Source organism: Molothrus aeneus, chromosome 15 (genome assembly GCF_037042795.1).
Source record: "Molothrus aeneus isolate 106 chromosome 15, BPBGC_Maene_1.0, whole genome shotgun sequence".
In the NCBI taxonomy this organism is placed as follows: Eukaryota; Metazoa; Chordata; class Aves; order Passeriformes; family Icteridae; genus Molothrus; species Molothrus aeneus.
The window spans coordinates 2093963-2110550 of record NC_089660.1 but is presented as its reverse complement, the minus strand read 5'-3'; the positions used below and the strand labels follow the sequence as shown (position 1 = coordinate 2110550).

The following is a 16588-nucleotide window of genomic DNA, read 5'->3' as shown; positions in this document are numbered from 1 at the left end:
GCTGTAAAACCCAGCTCAGAGTCAGCCCCAGCCTGGCAGGGAAGTTCACTGAGGTGAAACAGCTCCAGGGGACAGACATTACCAACACAATTACCTGTCAGCACTGTTTACACTGGAATTTAAACTGCTCCTGTCTCTGGCAGATGAATGTCTCCAGCTGGATAGAGCAGAGGATAAAGATTTCCCCATGCCCAGCCCACAGTGTGCAAGCACCAAGAGCTTCAATCTGCACCATCTACAGTGCACAGCTGGGCCACCTTTTTTAAAAGCTGTGACAAGAACCATTAGGAAGCTGTCAGCAACATGAAAAATATTCTGTCTGAGCCAGGCTGCACAGAGCACACGTTTGTTGTGACTTCTGCAGCGTGTGGCTTCAGCTGCAGCTCAATTGCAGCTGAGCTGGGCACCAGGGCAGCCCCACACCCAAAACAAGAGCAGCACAGAGCAGGGAATGCACTGGGAACCTGAACAGAGCTTATCTGCAAAAAAAAACCCCAAAAAACCCCCACCCCAGAGCTTTGTGTATCTCAGCATGAGGAAGAATGCAACTCAGCAACTTTACTTTTAAAGCACTAAAAGCCTTTTGTGTCTCCTGTCCCTTCAGTTCCCAGGGAAACTTTAGACACGTCAGATAAAAGTGCAAATTCCTGCCTGGACAACCTGTGCTGGTGCCCTGCTGGGACAGGGCACTGCCCACTGCTCCAGGCTCATGGCAGCATGGACTGAGCAGCAGGAAATGTCCAGGTCCAGCTGCAAAGGAACAGCTCAGGCCCACAAATCCCCTTCCTCCTTGAGACTGTCCTCCCTCTGACCTCTGCACAACAAGCACCAACTGCTAAAAAAGTGATTTAGAGTTCACTGGGGGCTGACCCCACAGAACCACTGAGGTTGGAAAAGCCCTCCAAGATCACCAAGCTGTGCCCAATGCCCACCCTGACAGCAGCCCAGAGCCCTGAGTGCCACCTCCAGCCCTTCCTTGGGAAAAGGAGCAGCACCAAAACTCCCCCAGTGCCGAGTGCCTCCCCACACACTGACAGTGGCACAGGGACTGCCCTTTCGATATTTAAAACTAAGTGTACTTTATTTACAATAATTTTCAAATACCTATCACCTATGTTAGACAGTCTGTCTCTGTTCTAAACCAATCCAGAAGCGTCACCATCACAGCAGAAGATGGAGGAGGAGGAGGAGGAGGAGGAGGAGGAGAAGGACCAGAAGGACCAGAAGGACGAGACGACATGCCCAGATTCCTCCATCTTGCCTCTTGAACCCCCATTCTAAAACCCCAAAATTCTACTTTTTCACCCTGTGACAAATTAACCATCATTCTACTCAAACTCTCGTGGCTCGTAAATCTTCACCCAGCTGAGTTCTGGGTGCTTTGAGCAAGGCCAAGGCGGGGTTTGGCTCAGCAGGGTTTAAAACAAAGCCTGGCTTTTCTCTGGGCTGAGCCAGGGCTGTGGTGTGGCCTCTGTCACCCAGACACGGCCCAGCCACACGAGGCCACCAGGAATTCTGAGCTGGACAAGTGACACAGGACCATCTGTTGGACACCTGGGCTGTGTTTAACACACCACCAGTGCGTCCAGCATCAGCAAAATTTTCAAGGGAAAAAAAAATAAATAATCAAAGGCAGCCTTATCTTTCACCCTGCCAGAATGACAAAAAAATATTTGGCTGGGGATTTCTTCAGTCCCTGATGAGGTGTGACGGTGCTGAAAGCAGCCAGGACACCCTGCTCAGCAGGGCCTTGTGCAGAGGGTGTTTAAATGTGGGGCTGAACCTTCTGGAGACCTTCTGGATGGTGCCACCAGGGAATTGCATTTACTGCCCAAGTAAACCCAAAGTTTATAAAGTCATTGGATGGTTTGGGTTTGAGGGGATCTTAAATCTCATCCAGTGCCAGCCTTTGCCATGGGCAAGGAGAGTTTCCACCAGCCCAGACTGCTCCAAGCCCCAGCCTTGGACATTTCCAGGGATGGGGCAGCCACAGCTTCTCTGGGAAAGCCATTCCAGGGCCTCCCCACCCTCACAGGGAAAAATTCCTCCCCAATATCCATCTCTGTCAGTGTGAACCCATTGAACCCATTCCCCCTGTCCTGTCCCTCCAGGCCCTGGTAGAATTCCCTCTCCATCTTTCTCAGGTTTTTCCCTCAGGTAAAACTGCCCAGGAGGCAGCAGAGTGCTCAGACCCCATCTCAGCACAGCCAAAATTTGGTTTTGCTGCATTAAACCCTTCCAGCACAGCCTGAAATCTGGGTAATTCAAGGTATAATGCTCAGGACAGATGGCCAACTGCATTTCCCAAGGATTTTTTGGCTGAACATGCCATGCTTGCCATGTCACTGCTGCCAGCACAGCAGTCACAAATTCCAGCAGGAAATGACAAAAAAAAAAAAAAGCCTCCAAGTTGGTGGCTGTTTTTACAATGACCAATGATTAAATTAGCTTAGTTAAAGGATCTAACACCATGTCTTGAATTTATTCCAGTGTCACAGTTATTGGCAGGGATAAAGTTTCACATGAGCCAATTAACTAAATGCACTATTACTGTATCTCAGCTGCTTAAGCTCATCAGTTAATTAAGAGCTCAGTGTAAGCTGAAAATAGGAATCTTACCTGACACACATCCCAAACATACATTATCTTAATGATTTCATTTTACACTCCCATATAATGTTCCTCAGGTGCCTGAGGAAAACTGAAAGGTGATGGCTTGGTTTCAAAAAAAGTGAAAGCAAAAGTCACATAAACATTTGTAGGTTTCATCCGAGAAATTGAATTTCTCAGAATGATACTTGGTGCTTTACTCAGCCCTATTTTACAGGGTACTTTTTCATAGTAAAGTTAATATTTCACATTCAATTTTGAAACTCAACTGCTCTCTGTTGTCCTGGGCAGTCCCCCCAGAGCAAACTCCAGCACCCATGCTGGATAAAGCTCAGAATTTAGTGTAGAACACATGAGCAACCTCTTGGCCATAAGGAATTCCTACCCTTCAAGTACACATTTTGTTAAGAAATCCACATTCATCCCTGAGTTAGAGGCAAGTAATAACAGATAAGGACATCAGTGGATTGCTCAGATAATTAGAAAGCAATCTAAGCTAAAATGAAATACGTGCAAGCCTTTGTTGCAACTTGTATAAATACCTGGATGTCTCGTACATCCAGAGGAAAAAAAACCCCAAACCAACCCAATCCTGTGAATGGGAGCACGTGAACAAAGCAGCCTTCAAACTCCATCCTTTCAAGGCCTTTTTATCTCCCTGTGGATGTTCTTGGGTGACGAACAGCCCTGTTAGAGCCTCAAGGATGATTGATGTGACCAGAGAATGCTTTGGGCTGGAAGGAGCCTTGAGGGGCACCCAGTGCCACCCCCCTGCCATGACAAGGACACTGCCACTGTCCCAGGTGCTTCACCCAGCCTGGCCAGGGACCCAGGAGCAGCCACAGCTCCTCTGGGCACCCAGTGAATCCAACCCTGAGCACACAAAATCCCCCAAAGTGAGGAAACGAATCAAGGCCTCCTCCTCCTCCTCCTCCTCTCAGCGATGCCAAGCACAGGGAGCACCTTGGAGGAGGCACAGGAACCTGCCCTCTTCATTTCAATTGCTGAAATGGAGCGAGATTAAAGCAGCCAGAGCCTTTCCACCTTTAGCAAATTAATCTGATCTCTCTCACAAGTCCCTGAGCACACCAGGCTTTAGCTCTATTAATGGCCTGAGTGGTGCTTGCTCAGTGCTTCCTACGGACACACAGCCCTTGAGGAACTTCCTTTCAAAGGCAGGGCTCACAGAATTTGATTGAAAATGCGTTTAATTCTCCACAGCTCAGGGCAGGCTCAAAGCTGGCAGCCCAGGGATGGTGCTGGCAACGCTCTCAGTTGTTCCACAGCCAGCAAGAGCTGAAGCAGGGCTCGGCCATGGGCTGTGCTTGTCCTTTCTAAAAAGCTCCTCACCATAATGCTCCAGGAGCTCATTTCTCCTGTGGCATCACTGCAAAGAAAGAGCAGAGCTCTTTGTCAGGACAGATGCACTTTGCCTACTTTTCCCCATTATTTAAGGCATAATTGATGTAATAACAGATTAAATAAATGTGTGAAGGTGCTGGGCCCTCAAGTGTCTGCAAGAAAAGTTCTGAGTTCAAGCAGAACTCTCCATTATTACCCAGATCCTCTCTTCACCCCTGCTGCCCTTTCTGCAAGGGAAAATAGTTTCAAATTAAGGATGAGAAGTTTGCTTGGCAATGAGAATGCATTATTAAAAAGAGATTCTTATTTCAGCCATCTGAAAGCAGGAGCCCACCCCTCTCTCCCATGGTTTCTCAGGGCAGGTGGGATCATTTGGTTTAGGGAAAGGAACTCCTGAAAGTGTTGGAGAAATCAAACCCCAACACCCAAACCTGCTGATTTCACTGCATCCAGGAAAGGATTCCTAAGAATGGCTGCATGCAAGTCCATGGCAAACTCACTAATTACTGTGCTCTAATGAGCAAACCATGCCCAGGAAGTGCTGATTCCACAGCTCTGAACAAAGGCATCTCAAGGCCCAGAGCAGCAGAACTGGGGCCACTTTCAGACCTGAGGATGAGCAGGGGAAAAATGCATTAAAAACTGAGCAGTACCCACACAGCTCCCTGTTATTAGCATCAAAACTGCCTTTAACAAACATTAATCCCTGAAATGTCTTGATAGAAAAATGCTCTGTGAGAAAAAGGGCTCCTAATTTATGAACCTTCAACAGAAACCAGCAAAAGTTGGAAAGTTTCAAAACACAAGGAAAGAAACGGTGCAGATCCCTAAAGCTGAATTGCATGGCAAGAGTCCCCTCAGCTGGGAAAAAATGCCCTGATTAATTCATAATAATCAAAGGAGACGTGTGAAAGAAGGAAGGGTGAGTGCAGGGAGCAGAGAGAAATGCACTTCATCAATGGCAGATGAACTCAGCCTGGAAATTTGGCAGGCAGAGCAATCAGATAGCGACAGAATCCTTGAGCAGGCAAACCTGGAAAGAGTTTCAAGGCAAGATTAGATCAGTTGGTAGAATTTCTAAGGCAGAATATTCTGTTTGACACAGCGCTGAAGCAGAGATACAGAAGCCTTTGCCATCTTGGACTTTGCAGAACTTTAAGCTGAATTGTCACTACTTAATACTTAATAAAATAGATTTTTTAGTTAATAAAATGGATTTTGAACAGGCTCAATTATCGGATCAGCAGCTCAGCATCCCTCTGGACAGAGCTGCCAAGGGATGTTCAAGCAGGACACTGGCAGCAACCAAAACACTTCCTCCCCCACCCCGAAATATCTGCAGTATTTTCCTAACTAATGTGAGCTCAATGCAAATTATTAACTCTTGGTAATAAGATTCCCAGCACAATAAGATAAAATGCTAATGCAGTTCCTTCCCCAGTCCTGCAGCACACCAATCATCAGGAAAAACATGATCAGAGTCATGAAGAATTGCAGTGGCAATCCTAAGATAAAACACTTGATTTGGGATGGATAAAGCAGAAAAAAATAATTTATAAAGGAACCTACTGATTTCCCAAAGCAATATTGTGAAGAAGCTGTGGTAAGCATCAATTTCAATCAGTTTAAATTAAAAATTCTCAGGGAAATTTGCTCCCTGAGAAGTGATCGTGACTGATCCTGGGATGGAGGAAGGCTGGGACTGGGGAGTGTTTGGAGCCCTCCCACTCCTGTCATGTTCAAGATAAAAAAGAGAATTTTGGGTTCCTGTTTAAGTAGGTGATTGTGTTTTCCCCACTGCTGAGCACTCCAGCACTCCAAAACCCAGCAGATTATTTCAATTTTCAAGCTAAAATTTCAATTTTCAAGCTGCCAGAGGAATAATTTAATCAAAAGCCATGACTTCTCCTCCTCAACTTAAACCTAATTCCTACAACACCAATATTTAGGAGAACTGGGAAGGGCACAAAATGACACCAATATTTAGGAGAATTGGCACAAAATGACACCAATATTTAGGAGAATTGGCACAAAACTTCCCAGGGAGGCAGAGCACACAGAGCCCTTGAGATTCACCTCTAACAACAGCTGAGAAGAACCTGTTGGATTTTCTAAAGGTTTGTGTTATTTAGGAGAATGAAAACCCCAAATCCAAGTGTTTTCAGAGGTTTACAGAAAATAATCTCTGTCTACTCTGACTCAATTAGAAAGTCTCCATTCTGAGGCAGAGCTCAAGAACTAAAAGCTTATTTACAACTAAAGGATTTTTCTTCTGGTACTGCCTTGTAACACCAAACCACAACAACCTGACAATGCTGCTGCTCCTTTTCTATTCCCAGCTGCCAGACTAAAATCTTGTATTCCCTGCTCTATTTTGCAGGAGTTTCAGATAAAGCCAAACCCGTGCCTGGAGGATTTTTGGAGCTATTTCAGTGCTGTATTAAAAGGAGAGCCCTGGATACGCACAAAGAATGTGATTTGTTGGGCCGCACGAAGGCAGCAAAAAATGGGATTTTGCTGTAACATCCACGTGGGGCCATCCAATCTGTGAGTGACTGGAAGTGTGTGACTTCAGTCAAGCAATAATCATGTGGTTTTCTGTTGAAACTCGAGCTTTTTTGGCATCAGAGCTACTTTTAGATCTGCATAAACAGACAATGGAGATCTGTGGATGTGAAAAACACACAAAAGAGTGAGAACCCATCTCAAATGAGCATTTCAACCTGTCTCAGGATAATATCCAATATTGATCAGCACTTCACAGAAGGTATTTTTGTTCTAAAAGCACTCATATTTATAGCAACCCATGTGCTTTTAACGAACTTATGTGGGCAGAGAGCAAAAAAAAAAAAAAAATCACAAAAAGAAAAATCAAGTCTGCTACGTGTTTCACTGAGCCAAGTCATCAGCATGCAACTCACGAGTGAAATCTAACTCTCAAAAAAAAAAAAAAAGTTTAAATAGCTCTGTGACAGCTTTCCTCTCCCTCAGCCCTCCCAGTGCTCCCCCTCAGCTGGGAGCTGTGATTTCCCAGTTTCCAGAGCAGGTTTGGTCATTCCAGGCACTGGGAGGATGGAAATGCCAAGGGAAAGGGAGATTTTGGCTCAGCCTCAGCCATGGGGGCACTGGCAAATCTGGGAATGCTGCACCTTGGAAATGGGAAGCACTGGAGTGCTCAGCTGAACGTGTCTGAGTCTGAAAAACAGAAAAGCTAAAACCTGAGGCATCAGCAGCAGATTCTGCTCTGCTTTAGTGTGTGGGTCTGGGCTTCACATCAGGGCATGCTGAGCTCTGTGCACAGAGCAGGGAGACAAAACAATTCCTGCTCCAGCTGGGCACCAAGGACAAATGACCCAAATCTCAGCCCAGGAGCACAAACCCCGTGGGCTGGAGAGAGAAAAACAAGGATGGGACTGCAGGGGCTAAAGCTGGAATGGGACAATGAACTGCAAGGTGCAAATGGAGCAGAACTGATCCCAGGGACAGAGCCCGTGCCCGGCCGTGCATTTTGGGGCCATTTTGGTTCATCTTGGGCGCAGCCCTGGCTGGGCTCTGGTGCTGCCCAAGGTGGGTCCATGGAGGAGATGCTTTGAATAAATCCCTGCTTTATTCTTTAGCTCTGTCTGGTCTCTGCTCCAGCTCAGCCTGCCCAAGGCATCACTGCCACCAAATTTATCCCACCTGGGAATTCATCCAGACAGGGAAACTGCACCCAACCTTTGGGTGACCGTGGTGCTTTCCAAACTGTGCTTCCCAAAAAACTTCCCAGCTGCTCCTTCCCCTGTCTCCTCACCCTGGGGAGGGGTAACAAGCTGGGAGCAGCCACAGCCATGCCAGGCAGGAATGGGATTTGTACCTGCACCAAAGAAACATCTAAAATCCATTTGCACATTCCAAGATTTGGGTGTCCCTTTCCCACTCGGGGCATGTCCCCTCTGAGGGACAGGGATGCAGGGCAATGGCTCAGGAGCATTTGAAAGCTCCATATTCTGCATTAAAGACACTCTTTTGACATATCCAGCTTCTGTGTGCACCTGAGAGGGAGAAAACACACCCAGACCCACTCTGAAGGCACAAATCCAGCACGTGTGACACAGGCAGGGCTCGGTGACAGCTTCCCCAGGAAATGCTTTGTGCAGAGGAATTAACAATTTTTCCTTAAATTCTCCAGCCAGCCATTATCCTGTGCTTGCTGATGCTCTGCTGCAGGCTCAGGTGCTCCCAAAAAAAACCCCACCAACAATAAAACAATTGGCAGAGAGGAGAAAATGGCATTTGGCAGCTGCAGGTACCCTGTGCTGTTCTGTAGGTGCTCTTTTACAGAGTCTGTATTTACCCAGCCAGGCAGGAATCACAGGAGATGAGAGCTCTGTGGCAGGGAAATAAAGCACCAAAGTAAATGCCACGGAGAGATTCTTCTGCTGAATCCACAGTGCCCTTCATCACAGCATGGGAGCAGAGCTGCAGCTCCATGACTGGATTTTAAAAATAGCAAGGTAACAAGCTTCCAATCCCAAAGTGCTGTGCTCTGCTTCCGATGCCATTTCAGGCCCTGGGAGTGCTCTCAAAGAGCACACAGCTCCTCTGGGAAAAGGTGAAAAATGCCTCCCTCCAGAATCTGTTGTCTGCACTAAAGAGAATTATTTATAGTTGCTACATTTATTATACATTATTATAAACTGGAAGCTGTTACGAGCTATAAAATGTTTATCATTTCAGGGGATGAAAAGTAATTTATTTCTAGAAAAGTGGTGGTTAATGCTAGACTGAATATATATGTTTTAAGAGTAAACTTTCCCTGTTAAACATGTGCAGCGCTGCCATGCTCTGTGTGACACATTTTCCCATTTTAGCCTCTAATCTTTTCCCCCTGGGCACTACCTGTTCTTGCTGCAAACTACTGAAGCATTTTCCACTCCCATTTGTGAAGTGGCTCTGCTTTCATGGTTGAGAATGTGGGGGAAAAAAAACCACGTGACAGATCATGCAGAAACTCCCGAAATCCCCTCCCTTCCACCTCATCAGCAGCACAAGGATGTCTTTATACACACACAGATAGACAGGCACTCAGAAAATCCTCCAGCACATCTGAGATTCTGCAGGAGAAAAAAAAAAAAATAAAATAAAAATAAAAAATCAGCACTTCAGAGCTGTGCCCATCTCCTCCCACAAATGGCTTTCAAGCAGGGCTTTGAATTTTCCTTTTTAAATCCTCTTCACTGAGGAGAGGGGGAGATGGGCAGGGAAAAGGACACTGAGAAAAGGCTGGAGGGAGGAGCTGCTAAAACTGCTCTAATCCACAACCCCAGCAGCGTTTCTGCTTTGGGAAGGACGATTTCCAAATGGTTTCCATCAGGCCTGAGAGGTCAAGTGGATGTGGAGCAGCTCCTGCAAATTGATAGCATCCAATAATTGCTCCTGCATTTGTTACCTGCAGAACCTGCAGTGCCCTTGCATTTCCCAGTGCTGGGGAGCCTCAGGATGAGACTGATGGCATTTTAAATATTTAAGGTAGTCTAAGAAAGCCTCATTCAGCATTTGAGACAGTTTTTAATTTACTCCTACAATGGGGACCAGAACAAAACCACCTCCTGCAGTTTGCTGTGCCCCATCTTCTGTCCAGCTCACATTAAATCTGAGAGTGCCAGGGCCAGCACAAGGCAGCAAATGTAAAATTCAGGTTCCAGCTGAGCCTTAAATACAGCACAAGAGAAGCTTTCCCTGCACACAGGTCAAACAGAGCAGTGTCAGCTGACATCCTGTGCTGGAGGTGTTTTCCACACCCAGCGCCACCAGCATTCCTGCTGCTTCGGGATGCAGGAGGCTCTGGATCCATCACCTCTCTGCTATGGAAAACTCAGTCTGAAACACCGAATTACACTGCAGACACGACCCCCACGTGAGGGGAAACTTCTTTGTTTCCTTATAAAAACAAGAAAACCAACCAAATTTAAAAAAAAAATCCCTAACAAAACTGACAAGTTCATTTATTTCCTAAGTAGTTGCACATTTCTGTTCTGTCAACTCTAAACTGCCAGACAACACAGAAGCAGCAGATGAAGCTAACTAAAAACCTCAGAGTGCAAGAAAAGTGTTTTATTCTGCAGTCAGGTACTGATTCCAGCTCTGTTATTCCTCCACAGAACAGCGTAATTTGTTTAAAAATGTATCACACATTTATACACAGTGTCTGCCTAGAAAAGAGGATGAAGATTGTTACACATCACACTCTAAATTACAAGGAGGAGTTATATTCCCTTCTCGATCATGGTCATTTGGTCATTTGCTCATGAATTTCCAGATCTTTATATTCTTTTTTTTTTTAAGAGGTAACCAAAGCAATTAAGGCCAACTTGACCCTTCCTTGTACCTGCAAGAAGACTCACAGGAATTTGCAACTTCACCACGAAGCAAATCTGTATTTCAGGCTTCAACTGTATTATAATTTGTGACTCATAAATTATATTATTCAACATTCACATGAAAAATAATAGCTATCACATTACTTGCTGCAATGAGAGTGCATGGCTGCTTTGTAGAGTTTATTCAAACTGGCAACTAATAATATTTTCCATTTATCAAAAGTCTCCAAAGCACAATGACTGTTCAATTTATTGTATTTAACATTCAGTGAAGGAGGATGTTGTCGTTTTCAACACTGCAATCCCAAACAGAGAAATTAAAATAAATCACTTCATCTAGAAGCCAAACAAACAATTACATGGAGGAACCAGCCAAAAAGGAAACCAAACAGCTTTGTTTGCCAGCCCTTATTAACAGCAAAAATAACACTTTATTTGGGTTTCTGAGAGCTCCTTGTTATCACCTGGAAAACAAAACCGAGTCCTGTATTTTACAAAGGAAAGGTGTCACAGCAGCAGAGTGACAGCCACGAGAGGAACCCTTGGGACTGAATTACCAGGAGCTGGCAGCACCCATTCCCACATCCCAATAACCTCCAGGAGGCTGAGGGTGCCCAGCCCTTGGGAAATACAATTTATTAAAGGCTACTTCCATTCCAAAGCCATGATAAAACCCCTTGTGGAAATCAGAGACTCGTTGAGGCTGGAAAAGACCTTTAGGGTCATCATCAGCCCATCACTGCCACCTCTGAACCACATCCCCAAGTGCTCCATCTACACATCCTTTAAACACACCCAGGCATGGAGCAGGAAGGATTTGGAGCAAATTTCAGTCATGCTAAGCTTTTTTCGTTATTCCATTAAAAAAACCCCTCCAAAATGAAAACAAACCATACAAAACACCCCCCAGCAGGACCTAACAGCAAAAGCCAGCTCTGATTTCTGACTATTTTTGCCAGCCCTATATTCCAGACCAGCAGGAACTACCTGAAATCCAGAGGTGCCTCTTTCAGGTGGCAGTGAAAAACCATCCCAGCCTGCACCCAACAGCTCCAACCCACTGAAAAATCCCTCTGGGAGACCCTTTGTGTGCTCCAGCACAAAAGGGAGGCACCAAATGCTCTTCAAGCAGTCATGAGCTGCTTGTTTAACCCCCCCGTGCCAGCCAAGCAGAGCCTGGCTGTGTTAGCGCAATTGTGAGCCACAAATCTCACTGCTTAACATGCAAATTCCCCTGGTCAGTCTTGCAGAGAAGCACCATGAAAGCAGTTATTGTGACTTCCAATTAGCCATGTGATACGCAGCCCTGCACAGCACTCAAGGAAAATATTTAAGAAACTGTTGTCCAGTTGCTGAGAGCAGAGGTGGAGCACAATATTTGCCTTTCTCTGAGTTAATGAAGCTCCAGCACTGCATCAAACTCCACGGGAGGAATGGAGGGTTTGAATAATCTCCCATTCTGGCAGCCTTATTTCCACTTGGCCCTGTTCTCGTTGCTGGGTGATGGGGGCAGCAGGAAAGAAGACAAATTTCAAACAGAATCAGCATCTTTGCTCCCAAGGAAGGGTGACAAGAACTGCAGCAGGCAGGAGAGCATCGTGTCAAGGAGAGCTCAGCAGCAATCAGACAGCTGCAGCCAAAATCCCTAATCTGGAATGACTCCTGCTTGCAGCCACTGGATTCCCTGCTTTTCCCTCACCCCACACAAGTAACTGTCTCACTGAACTTCACCACGTGCAGCTTCTGAGAGGGGTGAGAGCTGCCACGAGACAGTGAACAGGTTCCTCCTTCTCCTTCTCAAAAAGAAATTGAGGAGCCCTCCAGGAAGGACTTGCCCGTGGGGATGGGAGCTGGCACAGCTCTGCTGGTTTTGCTCAACTGAACATACCTGATGGACAGGCACAAGGACGGAGTTTTCCAGCAGTTCATTCCAAGCCCAAAGCAATGCCAGAAGCACAAGTGAAGAGGTCACACAGCCTGGGGAGTGGCTGCAGAACAGTTACTCCTCCCCTGCTCTCACCATCCTGCAGGAACTCGGGCACCTTAGGCAGGGCACAGCTCCTGAAACCCTTAGGGCTGTTAGGTGGGAGACAGCTGAGCTAAAGGGATGAACTGGGCACAACCTGTGTCTATAACCCAATTCATGATGTCCTTTAATGACTCCCCAGTAAATCCACCCAGGACACCCACCACAGTTTGGTGCTGCTGGGCTACAACACACCCAGCATCGAGGCAGGAACTTTTCCTGTCTATGCCAATGTCCGGGTGAAATGAGAACTTGCTAAAAAGAGCAGTGCTAATGAAACAGCTGGTACCAATCTGCAAAGCCCATTTCATTTCCAGCCCGATGGGCAGAGCAGCATCTGTTAAATTCTTGGTGAGGAGCAGCCTCCTCCTGCTCCGGTCACTGCAAACAGAGCTGTGCAATAAGCTGGGCTTTTGATTAGCTCCATCTCACACATGCAGGCACACCTGAGGATCCACACCAGCTCTCCTGAGACACACACAGGCATCCTGACCTTGAAAAATGCCCACAGTAAGAGACAAAAGCAGCACACGTGGCCAGGACATGCCGTCAGCTCTGCCAAGCTGCACACGAGCAACGGGAAGTGCTGGCCATAGACAAAAACACTGAGGAGAATATAGGGATGTGACAAATCCTCCTCTCAACTCCAATAACACAATTGAGCACGATTTTGCCACTCCCCACTGCCCTGGAATAAATTGAAACTGGGATGAATCAGACTCGAGAGCTGGCTCTGCTCTCACCCAGCGTCGCACACAGCCACTGCTGGCTGAGCAAGCTCTCGGGCGCTCACAATTCTCCAGGAAACTTTTCCATTCTGGGGAAAAGACAAAGCCTCTCCAAAACAAGCCCATCACTGGCAAGTTAGAATCATCATGTTCCAAAACACCTTCCCAGGATTTCGAAACGTTCTGGCCCGCTCACCGACAGTGATCCGAGAGTGAATGCAGCGGGTGAGGTCACAACCCCGGAGCTGGAGGAAACGAGCCTCACTTGGGGAACAGGAAAAAGTCATCTCTCTGCACAGGTCTCAGCTCCAAACCGTGTTCACTTCTGCTTCAGCTGGTTCACTGGCTGATGCCTCCAGACAGAAGCTCCCTCGAGAGAGCAAGCCGGGTTTGAGGCTTGCTAAGGGCACGTTGGCAGAATTGGTAAAGCTCGGAATCAGCGCGGGCTGGACTTTGGCACCTGGGGAGTCACATTTAGGGGAGATACTCAGAGCTTCCCCCAGCTTAACCTACCCCCCCTTTCCTCCTTGTGGAGAGGCAGGAACAGATCTGTAGCATTACAAAACAGGCTATTGCACACTGGAGCTGATTGTTTAAGACAGTCCTAAGAAGCTCATAATTCAAGTGAAATTTCAGCGCTTCTCACTTCGGCGAGACAACCTTAAGGAACATTACCCTGAGAGCATGAATCAACACGAGCCAGCTGACACGAATTTCACATCTCTTACATCTTGAAAGCCCAGCTGCTGTTGTAATGCAGCAGGCACAATGGGTTATTTAACCCCAGAGCAGCAGAGTGCCATGCCCTGGGAGCACCAGGCAGGGACACAGAGAGCCTGGATGGAGCCTGCCCACCTCACACGCTGCTCTGGGGCGTGGAATCTGTTCTACAATATCACCCAAAACCCGATCGTGTTCTCCTCCTATCTCATTCATTCGATATCACAGGTGAGATAAGAGCAAGGAAATTAAACCCAGCCTATTTCTGTGACATGATCTCACCTCATAATACCAAAGCACATCTCAGGACAAGCACCAGTGGAGCTTTTAATGCTATTTTTTGGTCAAGATTTCGGGGTATGAGATGATTCCTGCTGTTCTTTTCCTTTGACTGGTCCATTCTGCTCAGCACACCTGCAGGGTTTTACTGCCTGGTAAATCTGCTTAGTACAGATGCATTTTAGGTAACCCACTCCTTCCCTTTTTACTAACAGAGTAGGGAAGACTCACAATACTCAAAGCTATAAAATTCCTTTCAATGACACTAATGTGATTAAATCCACAGGAGGTTGTGGAGCCTCCCTCTCTGCAGACATTCCAAACCCACCTGGATGTGTCCCTGTGTCACCTGCTCTGGATGGCCCTGCCTCAGTAGGGAGGTTGGACTGGATGATCTCCAGAGGTCACTCCCCAACTACAGGAGTCCTCAACCCCAATTATTCTGGGATTCTGTGAAATCCCACACAGCCCTCAGCAGCTGGAATTCTGGTGTTTCCATGAACTCTGTATCTGGCATGAACCAGCAGATGGTTGGTTCAGATACAACTCCAAGTGCTGCATATTTTTACATTATGGAATGACAGCAAAGCCACTGATGGAAAGAACACCCATCAGCTGGGACATCCGAAATAAAAACCAGACTGATAAATAACATTCTGTAAAACACAGGTAAAACACAGACCTAGATCAGCAATTCTCCTCCTGAAATCTGTGGACCCTGCATGTGTGAGGACTACCTATAAGTCAAGTGTCCTGTTGGCAGGCTGACTTTAAATGACTATAAAACACACATAGCTCGGCTGGAGAACATCAGGTGTCCACAAACCTGAGAGGGTTGAAAAAGCAATCATTCAGGCATTTAGCTGGAGAGGAACCCGCCGGTGAAAGGCTGCTGACACTGCAGCAGCGTTTGCACGCTGGCTTTGCTCCCCAGGTCGAGCTGCGCTCGCAGGGACCACGCTGCTCCATCCATCCGTCCATCCGTCCATCCATCCATCCATCCTTCCATCCATCCTTCCGTGCAGCATCTCCAGCCGCCGCCGACCGCTCCGGTCCCACGGGCGGCTAAGGCTGGAGCCAGGCACCTCTCCCGGCTGCAAAATAAACCCGGGCCCCGCAGCAGCGCCAGGATCTCAGCGAGCCGAGGAATCATTGCCCGCACAGCGCAAGGAGCGGAGCCCGAGGAAAACAAACTTCGGGAGCCCCGGGCAGGCCCTTTCCCCAGCCGGGCTTTATTTCAGCAGGGGCCGCGTCCCCGAGCCCTCCGGCACTGCCCGGCGAGACAGCCCCGACACCGCTCCCGGTACGGCCCGGCCACGGAGCCGCGGCGGAGCTCCCGCACAGCACCCGGTGGACACAGCCCGGTACAGCCCCGGTGCGGCCCCGGTGGGCACAGCCCGGGCCATCCCCCGGTACAGCCCCGCACGCCGGGGCCGCGGAGCGGGGCGGGGGCTGCGCCCTGGGGCAGCGCCCGCCGAGCGCCGCCGGCCCCGCCGCCCCGGCAAACTTCGGGCGAACGAGGCAGAGAAGCCGGGGGATGGCCCGGGGCACGATCCGGGCCGGCGGCCGGACGCGGCTCCCCCGCCCGCCGCAGGCCCCGGCCCGCAGCGCCCGCCCCGGGGTCCCCCCGCGGGCCCCCCGGCCCGGCCCGCAGCGCTCACCTCCGGTGCCGTCCGAGTTCTCGTTGAGGCTGCCCGAGGAGTCGTGGTGGGAGCCCACACACCCGCCCATGGGGCCCGCAGACCCGCGCCGAGCCGCCCCCCGCCCCCCTCCCCTGCACCGAGCTCCGCCGCCGGCCGGGCAGGCGCGATGGCTCCGGAGCCGCCTCCCCGCTCCGCAACGCCGCCCCCGGGGCGCGGCCTGCGCCCGGCCCTGGCACCGCCCCGGGACCGCCCCGGCACCGGGACCGGGACTGGGACTGGCACTGGGACCGGGACTGGCACCGGCACCGGCACCGGGACTGGGACTGGCACTGGGACTGGCACCGGCACCGGCACCGCCCCGGGACCGGCACCGGGACTGGGACTGGCACTGGGACCGGGACTGGCACCGGCACCGGGACTGGGACTGGCACTGGGACCGGGACTGGGACTGGCACCGGCACCGGCACCGCACCGGGACTGGGACTGGCACTGGGACTGGCACCGGCACCGGCACCGCCCCGGGACCGGCACCGGGACTGGGACTGGCACTGGGACCGGGACTGGCACCGGCACCGCCCCGGGACCGCCCCGGTACCGGCACCGCACCGGGTCTGGGACTGGCACCGGCACCGGCACCGGGACTGGGACTGGCACTGGCACCGGGTCTGGGACCGGCACCGCCCCGGGACCGCCCCGGTACCGCACCGGGACTGGCACCGGCACCGAGATCGGCACCGCCCCGGGACCGCCCCGGCACCGGCACCGGGTCTGGGACCGGCTCCGATACCAGTACCGGCACCGGCATGGACCGGCACCAGGACTGGGACCGACAGCGACACCGACACCAGCATGGGACCG

At 49.5% G+C, this 16588-nt stretch overlaps 1 protein-coding gene across 1 annotated transcript in view; it reads right to left on the bottom strand.

Moving 5' to 3' along the window:
- UBTD2 (ubiquitin domain containing 2) overlaps nucleotides 1-15838 on the bottom strand; it is a 44646-nt gene extending 28808 nt beyond the window's left edge. The window contains exon 1 of the mRNA XM_066560215.1: nucleotides 15749-15838. Within this exon, the coding sequence (XP_066416312.1) occupies nucleotides 15749-15818 (70 nt within the window). The 5' untranslated portion in view covers nucleotides 15819-15838. The remainder of the gene's footprint in view (nucleotides 1-15748) is intronic.
- Between the last annotated feature and the right edge of the window lie 750 nt (nucleotides 15839-16588).